Source organism: Sorex araneus, chromosome 1 (assembly GCF_027595985.1).
Source record: "Sorex araneus isolate mSorAra2 chromosome 1, mSorAra2.pri, whole genome shotgun sequence".
Classification (NCBI taxonomy): Eukaryota; Metazoa; Chordata; class Mammalia; order Eulipotyphla; family Soricidae; genus Sorex; species Sorex araneus.
The window spans coordinates 369,438,595-369,454,674 of NC_073302.1; the positions used below are offsets into that span (position 1 = coordinate 369,438,595).

The 16,080-nt window shown below is 39.7% G+C and overlaps 1 protein-coding gene across 1 annotated transcript in view; it reads right to left on the reverse strand.

Moving 5' to 3' along the window:
- DNAH11 (dynein axonemal heavy chain 11) overlaps positions 1-16,080 on the reverse strand; it is a 323,685-nt gene that overhangs the window by 64,196 nt on the left and 243,409 nt on the right. The window contains exons 62-65 of the mRNA XM_004604267.2: positions 15,750-15,884; positions 9,596-9,766; positions 3,956-4,191; positions 2,657-2,779 (exon numbers count right to left, since the gene is read on the reverse strand). Of these exons, the coding sequence (XP_004604324.2) occupies positions 2,657-2,779; positions 3,956-4,191; positions 9,596-9,766; positions 15,750-15,884 (665 nt within the window). The remainder of the gene's footprint in view (positions 1-2,656; positions 2,780-3,955; positions 4,192-9,595; positions 9,767-15,749; positions 15,885-16,080) is intronic.

Below are 16,080 nucleotides of genomic sequence, written 5' to 3' on the forward strand. Positions count from 1 at the left end.
GATTTATTATTCTAGAAAGTCATTGTCTTTTGGTTACAAAGAAAATAAATAAAACCAAACCCTCTTGCTGTTTTCAAATTGTGTTATGGACAGAAAATGGTCCTGTGAGTGGGGTTAGAGCATAAAAAAAGAAGACAGAGCTAGGGGCCAGAGCAATAGCACAGGGGTTAGGGCGTTTGCCTTGCACGCGGCCAACCCGGGTTCAATTCTCAACATCCCATATGGTCCCCTGAGTACCGCCCCGGGGTAATTCCTGATTTCAGAACCAGGAGTAAGCCCTGAGCATCACCAGATGTGACCCAAAAAGCAAAAAAAAAAAAAAAAAAAAAAATGATAGTGCTAAAGAAATTCCAACCTATGACTCACGACTCATTTCTAGTTGACCAAAGGTCAGCCACCTTCTAGTTCCTGCCAGTCTCCCTGGTGCCAACTCACCCTATCCATGTGATCCTTTTTCTCCTATTCTCAAAACTGGATTCCATTGAAGTCATCAGAGCGGATACACTCTCTCCAGTATTTGGTATTAGTCTTCTCTGTCCGGGATTTCTTCTCTCCTACTTGTCCATCTGCTCTGGTCTTCAGTGGGGAATGTTCACACCCCTCTCAAGATCAGCAATAAATGTCGATGTAATCACATGTAATTTTTACATAAAGCCTCGCCAAATCTCCATTACAGAACTAATGACTCTTGTGTATTTGTCTATTGTCACACCAAAAGCACTGCATTACTTTGTACGCTCATAGATCTGCCTAATCTCTAAGTAAATGTAGCTTAATTTGGCATAGGATCTGGACCTGATCACATTTAGAAACTGGAGTCTGAATACATGGCCTGAAAATATGAATGAATCTCAAGAAATCTGACTGGGAGGATCTATAGAGACTCCACTGTACTCAGATGAGAATCTCTGTGTAAAAACACTTTAAACACAGTTACATAGAAGGCGGGAGTGGGAGAAATTAGAGACAAAGGTCTAAATTTTACCATGATACAAGCTGTTATCCCTATATATGAGAGTTTTTGAGTTATGGGGCTGGAGTGATAGTACAGCAGAGAGGGTGTTTGCCTTGCATGCAGTAGACTTGGATTCAGTCCCCAGCACTGTAAGCACTGCCATGAGTGTTCTCTAAGTGCAAAGCCAAGAGTAAGCCCTGAATAGTGGAGAATTACTAAATCTCACACCTGAATTCTACTGTTGGACATCCAAGTTACTGCTAGAGAATATGCATTTCACTGACAAAAATTTTTAGGTCTTCATCATAGAGTCAGAACCTTAATAATAAGGATTTCAATTTTGTGACATTCAAGATTTCACACTATATTTTTAACACATCAGACACAGCTAAAATTATATTTATGTTAGATTTGTAGCTTGTCAAGTGGCTTATTAGATTGTTCTAAATGCATGTCTGGGTAAATTTAGGTTTATTAAACAATTATAAGTTGTCAGTCACTATAAGTGGATTTACCTGGTGAGTTGTATAATAAACACTAATCATTTGGAGACTATAAAAAAAAACAAAACGTAGGCATCTTTAAGTAAGCCTATTTCCATTTAAAATTGACAGGAGTAATCCAGAAAGTGGGTGTCAGAGAAGAAGGGAGGTAAGGGTGGAGAAGTTCTAAAATTATACACTGGTGAACTAGAAAAGAGAAAGGAAATTTAGTGAAATGCCTTGTGTGAGTGTTGGAATTCTGAGTGATGAGGCAAAGAGCTGCTGAAATTTCATGGTTTCTCCTGTCTACACAGCTGCAATGGATTGTTCACACACAGAGAACAGTGACAGAAATGGTAGTCTGCCTGTCCTGGAAGAATGTTCTGGAGGGAATAGCATACCAGCAGAACAATTCTTTTTTTTTTTTGGTATGAGTTCATACTGAACAGTGCTCAGGGTTTACTCCTGATTCTGTGCTCAGGGATCATTCCTGGTATGCTCAGGATTGAACCAGGATTGGCCATATGCAACGGAAGTGCCTTTCTCTTGTACTATTTTTCTAGCCCAGGAAGTCATTTAAACATTACACAGTACTTAATTGGAATGGTGGGTATTTCCCAGTGGTTAAATCTACCACTGCCAGTGAGGTGAAAATTTAACGGGAAAACAATGAACTTTTAAAATAACTACATATATATGTGTGTGTGTGTGTGTGTATATATATATATATATATATATATGTAAAAGAAAAATAAATTTAAACTATTTAGAAGTTGATTTACTGCTGGTCTTTCTTGATATGAGGTTAACATTAAAGAAGAGAAAAGGCAAGGATGAATTTAAAAGGCAATTTAAAGAAAAATATGAAGTAAATGAGAGTGCAAATGCTATGCAGTTAAGATACTAGAGGTACTTTGCAAATTATTAAGTCAGAGAAACTGTCTTATCCTTGTTATAAACTAATAGTACTCAGAGATTTGTAATAGCACATTATTTCAATTGGTCTATGAGGCAGAATCTGTATCCAGGAAACAAATAGACTAAAAGGCTGGATTCTCGTTGTGATCGTGTTGGTCTGAGGAGTATAGGGACTGTGGATTGGGAGAAATATCACCAACAAGATTCTAATAGATTATGCTTGGTGAAGAACCTAAAAATGCAAGGTGATAACCAACCCACAGGTAGCACAAAATATACGTAAGAAGTTCAGAATACCTACTTTCCCTTTTTTATCGTGTTCCTGCCAAGCAGTGGATCAAGTACTGGATCTATGATTTCCTCAAGATTTTCAATTAAGATGACATCTCCAAAGGCCAAAGCAGTCTCAACGGCACTCAAAAACCTTAAGATTACAACAAAATGCAAATAAATCCAGGGGAAACATTCAAAATTTTTATATTATAAAGCTATATTTTATATTTAAAAATGGACAAGCTAATTTAAAGAAAACCATTTTATAAGGTATTCTTCAACTAGATAGACAGAAAGCAAAAACTAGACTGAGATAGATTTTAACTAAAATTTCCACCTGAAATCTAACTGTTTGAACTATAAGTCCATTTATAAACTAGTTATTTTTAATAATAACCATGGTTGAAATAAATGCAATATATCCCCATAATATTGTTAAATTCATTCAATTGTTCTTTTTTTCACACAAAAATAACCCCTGAGTATCTTGTGATTTTATCAAACTTGCACTTTTAAATGTTAACATTCAGTTATATAAAGTGGTAAAATAAACTATCATTTTAGTTTGTGCTTCTGCTCTCCAAAAATAGCTCTCCTTTTGTAAAACAATTTCCTCCAAGTATCTGAACAAGAAAGAACTCCATTTATTCACACAACTGCAGACATTCCTTATTGTATTTCATGAATAAAAAGATGATGGAGAGGTCAAACAAAACATCAATAAATCTAAAGTTCTCTATTCACTATTAGCTCAACACTAATCACATACAAGATAACTTTCTACTTATCAAACAATATTGTCATGAGGACCCAATGAAAGAAAATCTCAGTGTGGATTTTATTCACAAAAAATGACACAAAAAGTTTGATTAGAGAGTTCAATTTTCTTGGGCAGTCCCCATGAGACCTTGCTTTCTTGTTAAGACCCTACTACAGTCCAAGTACAAATTTAGGACCAGGATGCAAACACAATAAGCCTGAATGCACAGTTGACAACTGCTAGGTGACTGCATGCCAAACATACAAAAGGATTATTGTAAGACATCCTACTACCACTCAGTCTTACAAAATGGAGACATGTCTCCTCACAGAAGCAGGTTTTGTTCTAACCTTCCACCTAATTTCTTCTTTGAGTAAATGGATGCTGTCACTCAAAGTGCTCTTTGAACAGAGAGGCTTGATGGGAAAGGTAAGTGGGCAGATCAAGTAGTTGTGGTCAATTGGACTATTTCGAGATGGCAGAGAGGCCCAGTAAAAGCAAGATTCATCAGGTCCCACCCCTTCCACAGAAGCACTGCAACAGACCAACCCTTCTGACTGCACTCACCCTTTCTGGCCCAAATGTGTGACCTTCAGGTCTGCTCCGTACTTGTTCTTGATCCACTTAATGCCCTGTTGCTGTGGGTCAATCATCAGGGGCCAGCGCTCACAGTGTGTTAGGATGGTGGCATTTTCAGTGGACATCCTGTCACTGGGCAGCCCTTCGTTATTCCAGGCTGCGATGGCAGCATCGTCTGTCAGCATGGTGATCAGGTCCAGGCCTTCAGTTACCAGAATGGAAACCTTTCAAACCAGAGTACAATGCTGTGAACTGCTGGTGTGGAAAGGACTCCGCATGGCATGCAAGAGAACAAGAGATCATAGCTAAAAGGATACATACAAAAAAAGGATACACATAATATTCTTTTTGGGTCACATCCGGCGATGCTCAGGGGTTACTCCTGGCTCTGCACTCAGGAATTACTCCTGGCGGTGCTTGGGGACCATATGGGATGCTGGGAACTGAACCTGGGTCGGCCGTGTGCAAGGCAAATGCCCTACCCACTGTGCTATTGCTCCAGCCCCGATACACACAAATTTTCTGTGGAGTTTCTGAACCTACATGAAACTCTCCTCATAAAATAAAATGTGAATCCATGAGTGTGGTACTTATGGCAGTATTGCATGCATGAGCATGTCCACACACACACACACACACACACACACACACACACATGCACACACACCCTATAGCTATTCCAACATGGTGAGACTAAATATGGACACCAGGGTGTGAAACACTAGAAATATATTTACCCTTGGAGCAGTCACCACACTGCCCACCCAGTATCCATTCGTTATGATATGACAACATGGCAACAGAGAAACTGATGTAAAAGCACATAGTTGAATCCTATGGTAATTCTATATTTAAATGTTTAACATTTTTTTTATGGCTAACTCCTGCTATCTTTTTAGTCAGCTTCAAAGACACCTCATTCCTTATGATTTTTCTACTCTTTTGTTCTCTGGCTCATTGTTCTTTTAACTGATTAATCTGCTTGTAAATCCTGCATGGAGGTTGGATTCAACATTCTCTGTCTTCTCTTTCCACTTTCAGACTTTGAGTCCTGCTGGTGAAAGCTTCTTGGCTAGGATTACAAAGGGATAATTTTCAAATTCGTCTTTGTTTTCTTAAAGCTACTTGGCCACACTTAACACCCACTCCCGTGGGTACCTCACTGGGTATCTCTCATGTTTCTTTCACTTTTTCACACTGGTTCTCATTTCCGCTGTCTTTCCTCTAGTCTGCTGGCTCTGCCTTCTCCTGCTTCCCAGAGAGCAGTGGTCAGCAAGGGCGTCCACATCAAGCACCCTTTTCTCTAATGCTCCCTCTGCTTGTGCCCACCTTTGCTGCTTATATTAGTGAACTGAAGGCACCTGCTTCTCCCATCTGAGTTAGCTGTACTCTTTACCTTATTCTGGAGCCCAACCTCTTCCAGTTCCTGATGCTCATATCTCTTCACCCTTTTGTTTGTTTGTTTGTTTGTTTGTTTGATCACAAATACTGGTGTTCAGGACTTTCTGCTGGCTCTGTTCTCAGGGATTACACCTGGTGGGCCCTGGGGAGCATGAGTTCTGGGGAACCTAACCCAGCCCAGCTGTGTGCAACAAGCTCCCCACCTGCCCGCCTATCTCTTTGGCCCTGTTCTTCATCTTTTTATCACCAGCAATTCCATCGCCAGTTCTTTGGAGGCCCAGAAATGTTGTCTGACTCGTGCTATGAAAACAAAGCCCTCATTCATCTTCAATGACTCACTTCTGCTGATCTCCCTTCCTTCAAACACAAGTTCCTGTAGAGGCAGGTTTTTTCCTGTCTACATCCTCACTTCCTTCTTGCTGTGTAACCCACTGTATCTGGCTTTGGGTTCTCTAAAGCTCTATGCTCATTTCATGACCACATTTTCAAATCTGAGGACTTTTAGTTCTCAGTTCTCTCACTGTCTCTAAAGGCCTGGGTACTTTTGACCCTCCCTATTATTAGTCTTGTCTCCACCTCTTGCCTGGGCTTCTCCAATTTTTTTTTAAACAGCTGTTTATTTATCATCTTCTGGACCCCCTTTACACGCCTGCACGGAACTGGTTTCCTAACCTCTTCTAACCTCTTGCCAGGGGATCTCACCCCACCTAGAGGTTCAAGAACTATCTACACGTTGATGACACCAAGACTGCCTCTCCACTGCAAAGGCATGTTCTTATCAGATCTATAGCTGGTCCATTTCACAGACCTCACAAAATAAGTTGTCCCTTAAACCAAATTCATCTTTCCTCCCAAACCTATTTTAATCTTAGATAATGGCATTTTCATACACTTAATTTCAAATAGCAAAATGACAATATCTTTGAACGTTGATGGGAATGAGATAGCAATTAACTAGTCGAGAGGAGTTGGTGAGCAGTGATGGCAGAACACTCTAGAGTTGTCCATCTAGAAGTAAAAGGACATGGCAAGAACAGACGATCAAAGGGTTGGGCTTAGACAAAACTGTTCACCTTGCAGCACAGGAGAAACCTATGTCTGAGCAGACACTGGCAGAGACGAGTGTGGCTGTGAGACTTTCACACACTAACACATAATATTGATTTGGAATATCCTTCTGCTTTCTTGAATGTTTATTACCTACTTTAATCCAGCTTTCTTTCTTCCTCTGCAGAATCACTCTGCTGTAATTATTGTTCTATTCAGATATATTCAATATCATTAGGGATGAGTGTCCTCTTCCATTCCAAAATTAGTGTGTTATTCTTAAAAACACATCATCCAATAAACTTTAGAGACACTGGGTCAAGTAAAATATGACTCCCCTGGAAATTCTGATTTGTGTTCAGAGAGATTTCTTCCCTAGCTTGGGAGAAAATGGATGCATTTAGAACGGGACATCTTCACTTTAAGGTATATATCAAGAATTGTTGACTTTTCTGCTTTATACTGTTGGTTCTCCCAAGTTTACCTTAACACGTAAACATGCCATTAACAAATGAGGATGCTTGCTGCTTCATTTACAAACTATTAGCATCCCCTCAGAAAAAGAAGCCAATTGATAAGCCAGAGATATTTACCTACAGACAAGAGGAGAGAACACCCTATATATTAATATTAAAAGATCTACTTCTTGGGAAGGCAGGATACGGGAACACTGCTTGAAGAAAATTGAGGACATCATCTAACATTAATAAGCAAGTTCAGCTCTGCATGTGTTCCTCTAGCCAATTTTCTCATCTTGTTGCAACTGAATTCAAATGTACTAGAACATTCTGAATATCTCAGAAAGTGGAAATCTACTCCACAAACACAAAGATTTCTTCTGGTTTATGTGGCATATTCCACCCAATATTTTCAGAAGGTATATTCAAAAAAAGGATACCATAGATAAATGAGAGAGTAAATACATGGTGTTAGGGTCATTTCTAAATTTGTAATGCAGCCTTGGTTTTAACAGAAAATAAGGCAGTGTTGTGATGACTGAGGATACTGAGAGGGCCACGATAAAACAGAGAAGCACAGCTAAAGCAAATACATGATTAGTAGATGCCGTCATAAAATTATCATGTCACTTCAGTCATATACTAGAATGGCTATGCTATTTAAAGTAAGTTTCTTTTGGTGGGAGGATGGGTGTTGGAACACTGTATAACTGAAACCTAATCATGAACAGCTGTATTAGGGACTACCTCACAGTGATTCAATTAAAAAAAAATAAAATAAAGTTTGTTTTAAAAGACAAAATTAATTCTCATGGAACCCTCATATTTGTAAATAGAAAAATACAAAACAATTGGTGAGAACTTCTCAGGTACATATACACAAAATAATGTGCCTGTGATTAAAGATATTTTAAAACTGAGAAGGTAGAATTTCTATGTAAAAGTGTAAAATATCTAAAGAACAACAAATACCATACTCCCATACACATCAGTTCAAAAAGCCATATACACACTGATGCTCACGTAAGTACTAACTACAATAACCAGGGTCTGGAGACAACCCAAATGTCCAAAGACAGATGGAAGAATAACAAAGTTGTTATATGTACACAAAATGGAATATTATGCAGCTGAAGAAAAGATGAACTCTGGCAGTTTGCTGCAACTTGTATGGACTTGGAGGTCATTGTATTAGGTGAAATAAAATCAGATGAGAAGGATAAACACCAAATAAAGTCACTCGTCTGTGGTATATATATATATATATATGTTTATATATATGTATAAACAAGGGAATAGACAGCATCTGTGGTATCTGTGATATACAAATAAACAAGGGAATAGACAGCAATGACAGATGATAACCCTCTAAAACACTTGGCCTCTGATTGAGGAACTAAGATTATCAAGCAGCAGTGTGTATGTGTGTGTGTGTGTGTATTTATTTGTGTGAGATATGTCACTTCTATTCCACTCTTTAACAGGAGTGAAACAGAGTGACATAAAACAGTAGTGGAAGGTTGTGGGTACACGTGCTAACACTTATTCTAGAAAGTAGTTGTGAATAACGTCTTTAACAAATTACCACTGGTAGAAAAATAAACATTTCTGAGAATGAAGAGATATAAGGTCTTGTGGCCACAGTAGTGGTCTCGAAGTTTTGGATTTCTGTATTTTAGTAACTAAGTCCAGAGAAATTTCTGCCAGAAGTTGCATCATTGCTAGCTTGTACCTCTCTGCTACATTATATTCTACATATGAGTGCAATCTTTCTATGTCTGTCTCTTTCTTTCTGACTCATTTCACTCTTCATTCTCAGCAATGGAAAACAAATTATCAAATGCTTCCTTTCCAGCAGGTCTGACTTTGGGGGCGGGGGGAACTCCAAACAATAATAGTGAGTTTTTTGTTGAAATATTGAATGTAATAAAAGTAAAGAGAAAGTAAAGTGAAATTTATCAGCTACACAGGCAGGGTCGGAGGCTGAGGGGGTGGAGAGGTGGAGGGGAGGTTTACTGTGGTTCTTGGTGGTGGAATATGTGCACTGGTGAAGGGATGGGTGTTTGAGCATTGTGTAACTGAGACTTAAGCCTGAAAGCTTTGTAACTTTCCACATGGTGATTCAATAAAAAAAAATAAATTAAAAAGGAAAAGAAAAACATTTCATGCTAGACAACAAAATGAATAATCCAGATTTTATTTTGGCTCTCACTGCCTTGTTAACAGCAGTTTCCAATAACCTAGCTATAATTCATATAAAGGTTTATGTTTCCATCTCCCCTCTGGAACCATCAGTAAAATAAGAAAAAAACTGGGTTAGAGTGACAGTACAGTGGGTAGGACGCTTGCGTTGCGCATGGATGATTGAGGTTCAATCCCTGGAAACACATATAGTCCCCTGAGTCCCACCAGAAATGATCCCTGAACACAGAACCAGAAGTAAACCCTTCACACAGTCGGGTATGCTCCCTCTACCCCCCAAATAAAGAAAATAAGAAACAAACTGCAGCATACAGAAACATCACCTTCACACTAGAATTTCCAGCTATTGTTACTGTGGTGCAAAAGAGCATGGCATTTCCAAGTACCACAGGGCCCTGCAGCATTACAGCCTTGGGCCTGAGTGTCCCCAGTAGTAGACCCAGAGCCCCTGAGTGCTGTTTAGACACACCCTCCTCCCCAAATAAAATTTCAATATGATGCTTCCAAACAATGAGATTACCTTCTGTTGAAGAAAGGGAACCCAACTGCAGTCCACCAGCTCCTGGCGATACTGTTTCGTAAAGGAGCCAACGTAAGACACAAATGCAGCCGTAAGGAGAACATCTCCACAGAGTGTCTTCTCTTGAGCTTCAAAGGATTTAATTGATTGACCCCAGCGAATCTTCTCTGACTGAAAAATAAAATTGCTCCAATGTAATTGATGTAATTGCTGGGTGACCATCAATTCAACACATAGATCACTTAAATGACCTTATGGCACTTTCCATCCATGTCCTTTCTGCACACCAGAAGTGGTTGGCATGACAACTATAATCTTCCATATGTTAGAAAACCCTCATGAAGGAGCTCTCATGCTCTCACAGGAGATTCTGACTACAAAACAGAATTAGATCCTTAACATCTTATTGGATGCCCTAACTCTTAAAGTGCAAGTGGAGTTTTTCTAGAAAGTCCCACAGTTGCTCTTCTGACTCTGGGAGTGGAAGACCAAGAGCTTTGACCAAGATGGAGTGATGATGTGACTTTAATTTCAACTAGACTGCTCCCCCTCTTTCTACTTTTCAGCAGCATTATGGTGCTGTACTAGGAAAACTTAAGACAAACCAAAATAAAACAAAACCACTAATAGTGGCTATGGACTTATGAGAGAAAAAAGGAAAATGGCCAAAATCATTCATATTAATTAAAACATAAAGCTGGCCAAAGAGATAGTAGAGAGGGCAGGATGCTTGCCTGGGATGCAGCTGACTCTGGTTCTATTCAAGGTACAGCATATAGTCCCCCAAGTATTGCCAGGAGTGATCCCTGAGCACAGAGCCAGGTATAGGCCCTAGGCACAGTGGGTGTGGGCCCCCAAACCCAAAAATAAGTAATTAAATAAAACACAAAGCTAAAGTGGTAACCTGTCCTGGGTTCTGTTTATTAAAGGGCAATGGCAGTTATGAAACTCATTTTTTCTCTAATATTTGGTCAGTGGAGGAACTTATAATCTATATATAAGATGGAAGTCCGGAGGATTTCAGAAATCTTCAAGACAGCATACTCAAAGAATGCTTCTGAAGTCGTTTTACCCACTTGACTTGCCATTTAAAATCTGATTTCCAGGTTAAATATGTAAAGCCCTTATACTGGATTTGATTAAACTACAATACATCTATATGGGTTGAAAGAAGTGTAGGATAGCATACTGATTCATTTGGTTTCTAGACATGCTAAAATTTATATAATATTTCAAAAACATGCAAATTAATGTCACTGGAGACTAGCAATTTGATAATAAAATCAACCCCCCCCCCACCCCGGTGCCTTAACTGGCAGGGCAGGAATTTAGCTTTTATGAAAGGAACCAGAGGACAGAAAATAAAAATGATGTATGTCAGAATAGTCTAGAATCTCAGTCCCTGCAAGTCATCATAAGACCCACATCACTGAGATCATGAAATTAGCAGATGAAATGGTTATCAAAGTGATTTTCATAGAGTCTCCTTTCTTTGCTTGATAAAGATCACTACAAGTTAGTTATATAATTAAGCACTAAGGAATGTCAATTCTTTAGTCTTCTTTGTAGAATTCATTCATTGCCCTCCTCAGCTACAGACAATATGTCCATTAATTTTGAAGAGGAATCTCTCACCTGCCTTCCCGCCATCCTTGTTGTCTTTCGTTAGTAAATAATATACAATAAAGTGCACCCACCTCATTCTCCAAAATAGCTTTGAAATTTGAAGATTTACTAAACATAGACTTATTGGCTATTGAAAGAGTCAATAATTTCACTATCACCCATGCAACATAAATCATTACTGACACTGTCTAACAAGGGTTTAGGAGTTGGAACATGTCCTGTAATAAATTTCTAGACAGTTAAAAATCACTATAATTTTATTCTAATGCATTATAGATTGCCTGTAATGTCATCCTGGCTGGGGTGACCCATTTCTAATTTTGAACAGCTGTTCAGCTCAGGAGTTAGTTAATGATTAAATATAAATTGCCTGATTTATTAGTCTGAATGGCTGAGCTTCCAGGTCAATGCTATATAGACAAAATCATCAGTCTTGATGCTTTTCAGAAGTTAACTGTCTCGTATTCTAGTCAGAAATAATTTGTCCTTAAAGGAAAAGGTCTGACATTCTTAATTAATCCTTTAAGAATGTATGTACAGATATACATATATACACACATGTATTTTCTTAGCTAACATTTTCCATCCTTTACCCACTTTGCTGTTTAAATCAAGGTGACCTAAAGGAAGTCTTGGGAAGATAGTGCATCATATCAGAGACACAGGGTGGGGCATGTTTTTCCCATGACTTTCAGACATTTTATAGCTACTGGGAAACAGTCTCATTGAATTCCACTTTTTCTTTTCCTCACCAATGGTGACTCCTTCAAGCAGCCTAACTACCACTTAAGCTGAGAGATGTTGTAAACTGCACCAAAAGTGGCGGGATTTCTTAACTGCCCTGAAAAGTATGAGCTTCCAAAAGGCTCCAGTTTTTTTGCTACACAGGGAGGCTCCCAAATTCCACATTTATTCATACAACAAATATCTATTGAGACCCAAGACATACCATCAGGGGTTCTGTGGTCTAGCATGAATTTCCTGTCCTTGAAGAGTTAATATTCCAGTTAGAAATAGAAGCCCGAACACTGCATGCATTCATTTATGTACATATATAAGTGTGTGCTATGTGGTGATAACATAAACAACAAGGCAGAGTTAAGTGGAAAGTATTGAGCAGAGGCAGGGGTGTGTATGTGTGTGCATATGTGTGTGCTTATGTGTATGGATGAGGTGCAGGGGGGATGCGTGCTTCCTTAGGGAGACAGATAACTAGGTGATAAGGAGAACTATTAGCAGAGAGTTGAAGGAAGTGAGGGAGTCCACAATGAGATTATTGGGGAATGGGTAAGTCATGTGGCAAAAGACACAGGGTGAAGAATGTAAGATGGAGGCCAAGGAGGACAGTAAAGATGGATCCAGAGGTAAGGTGGCAGAAGTGAGAACAGAGGTGGTCCTGAGCTGGTCATCTAGGTTTTAGTGGGCCTGGTGGAGCATTTGACAATAACCTTGAACTGGACAATTAGTTCTGGGGGAATTCTGAGAGCCCTGGCATGAATGGACTTCATATTTTGAAACATCCTTTAGCCACAGCAATTGAGTGGGCTTTGAGAGGGTAATGATAGAAACTGGAGAGGTTGTCCAGGGCACAGATGCAAGTTGTGGGAATGCCATGACTGTAAATGGATTTTCAATGGAGAGCCAGAGAGTATGTAGACCAAATACAGGGGAATACTGTATATGAATAGACTGGATAGGAGTTAGGAAAAAGAAAGCAGATTGAGGACTCCTCCAGAATCTGTGTATTACTAGACTAGAAGAGATCTGCACTCACTGAGATGAGCGAGAAGGAAAGTTGCAGAATGAACTACAAGTTGATGCATCATGAATTGTGAGTTTCAGAGGGACAATGGGTTTACACTGGCAATAAGTTTAAATCAGAGTTTTAAAGTCTATTGTAATGATAATAAACTAGGGTATGGCTCAGCCCAATCGCCTCCTAACATACACTTCCCCCTTCCTTGCGATTACAACTCTGATTGAGTGATAATGTGTCTGTTCTCCTGATGTTAGTTTGAGACTGGCTTAGTCAACTCTGATCATCCTTTCTCCCACTCTTTGGGTCTTCTATGGTGCTCAGTGTCATAACCCAGTTCTCCCTGAAAGATCTGGAGTGGCAATTCGCCATTAGGGTTTCCAGGAAAACAGCAGTTTTCCATAGGAAGGGAAAAAATACAGCAGACTGACATTACGCTTCATGCTTCACTTATAAACTATAGCAGCCATCTGTGATAGTGTGATAAATACTAAGAATCAAGGACCACATGCTAAGTATGAAGAAGCAGAGAAGCACAGAGTTTGTGTTCTGATCACTAATAATAGGAGTTAACATGGATAATGATTCACCCCTGGAGCTTTTATAATATCTGAAAAGTAAACTCCCCTTTAAGTCATGAAATTATTTCCTTCAACTAAATGCACTTCGAATAGTGAAGTTTTATACTTTTAGGTCGCATTTAAATATAGTTGCCTGGGGGCAGGAGAGATAGTAAGAGGTTAAGATGTTTGCCTCATAATCAGCTGACCCCAGCTCATTCCCTGGCACCATATAGGGAACTAGCACTGCCAAGAGTGATCTCTGAGCACAGAGCTGGGGGTAAGCCCTGAGTACAACCTGATATGGCCCCAAACAAAAATTAAATAAAATGTTAAAATAGCTGCCTTATTGATATCTGATTTAAATATTAGGGAATTCACCCTTTCACAGCCATGCTCAAGGCCACTCTCCACACATTCAGACGAGCCTCACACATGAAGGGACGGGCAGAGGAACCCAGGTCTGTGGGACCTGGGGCTGAGATCTCCAAGCCTGCTCCGATTGGGACTGGGCTTCCTCCACCCAGATCCCCTCATTTTCCAGTAGCTTGGCAGCCATACCCACAAACTGCCCTAATAGTCTTGTTCTCCCTCTTGGAGAACCTGACAAGCTACCAGGAGTCTATTGCCTGCACGGGAGAGCCTTGCAAGCTTCCCATGGCGTATTCATATCCCAAATACAGTAAAAGATATATACATACCTCTTGGAGAGCCCAGCAAGCTACTGAGAGTATCCTGCCTGCACGGCAGCGAGTATCCCGCCCCCACAAGCTACCTGTGGAGTATTTGATATGCCAAAAACAGTAATGATATATCTCATTCCCCTGACCCTGAAAGATCCTCCAATCATTGGGAAAGACGAGTAAGGAGAGACTGCTAAAATCTCAGGGCTTAGTGTAACAAAGACGTTACTGGTGCTTGCTCGAGTAAATCGATGAACAATGGGATTACAGTGATACAGTGATACCCTTTAAGAGTATAAAATGTTAATGTATTCACAGATGTGTGAGAACGTGCCCACTATCTAAGTTTAGAACTTATTTTTGCACACACAAGAGAATCTCTGAACCCATAAACACTGTGAAAAGTGCTCACCACATTGTTCAGCTCCTGACCTGGATATAAATAATGCTAAATTTTATTTCTATATATCTGTCAATTTTAGACATGTTAAATGCATGTAGTCACATATATGCAGACCTTTGTACCAGTCTTCTTTTATTCAGTGCACTTTTAAGTTCTATTCATGTAGCAGTACACATCAACGCTTCAATTCTTTGTACAGTTGAATAATATCCCATTGCATTAACGCATTGCACAGTGAACAAATAAAGCAGGTCACTGGCAGATTGTCAAGGGCTATATCTTTTTCTACCATTCATGTTCAAACAGGACAAAGTGAACAAGATTTATTATTTAAATATTAACTCATTTATTATTTAAATATTAACTCCAGCATGCCAGTCACTGAGAAAAAATATCTCAGAAAACAGTAAAACAAGGAAGTTTAGATTGAAGGAATATTCTGTGGGTAGAATTTAATTTCAAGTACATGGTAAAAGTATCAGGCCAGGAGAGATAGCTAAAGCAGAGAAGCACATGCCTTGTCTGTGCAAAACCTTGAGTTAAATCCTGATACCGCCATATAAACTCCCATCTGGAGGTTCATAAGCATTGCTGGGTCTGAGCACCAAACTACCAGGCCAATACCGCTGGGCTACGCAAGGCTGAGAATGACCCTAGGACCTAAAAGCTCTGTTGGGAGTGGCCCCTATTTAAAAAAAAAGTGAGACTAGAGTTTAATATCACAGAATATCCAGTTGTCCTGAGTTCATAACATATGTTCAGCCAATTATATGTTCAGCCATAGAGACAGTAGAGTGGGTAGGGTGCTTGCCTTGCATGCAGCTGCCAACCTGAAAAAGTACAATCCCCTGAGCACCACTAGGATCCCTGAGTACGTGGCTCAAGGATGTGGCCACCGGATGTGACTCCCAAGCAAAATGAACTCCTACAAAACTTACGGCTATGGGGCAAAAATACAAAAAACAAGAAACAGAGACTCATTCACTTTTTTCTTTTGTTAAGTTAGAACAAAGTAGGAATGAGAATGAAATATTTCCTTTTGTTTTGACTCTGTTTGTCTAGCTAGCACTGACAGCATCTGATGACAGCGTCAAGAGAAAACAACCTGGTGTAAAGGCCAACTTGCCTCCAGTTCCTTTACAAGCCTGTTGGCCAGCTCAATGGTGGTGTGGCTCTGGTTCACCTCTTCTTGGCACCGCACTTTCTCAGCTGTTGCTTTTTCAAAGGAAGCCGTGAGTCTGCTGAGATTCCGATCCAGATCCTGCAGAAGAGTGAAGGTGAACTTTTTTTGAGCTATTTTTATTATTATTAAAATAGAAATACTAAAATATTTTTTTTCTTTTTGGGTCACATCCTGCGATGCTCAGGGGTTACTCCTGGCTCTGCACTCAGGAATTACTCCTGGCGGAGCTCAGGGGACCCTATGGGATGCTGGGAATCGAACCTGGGTTGGCTGC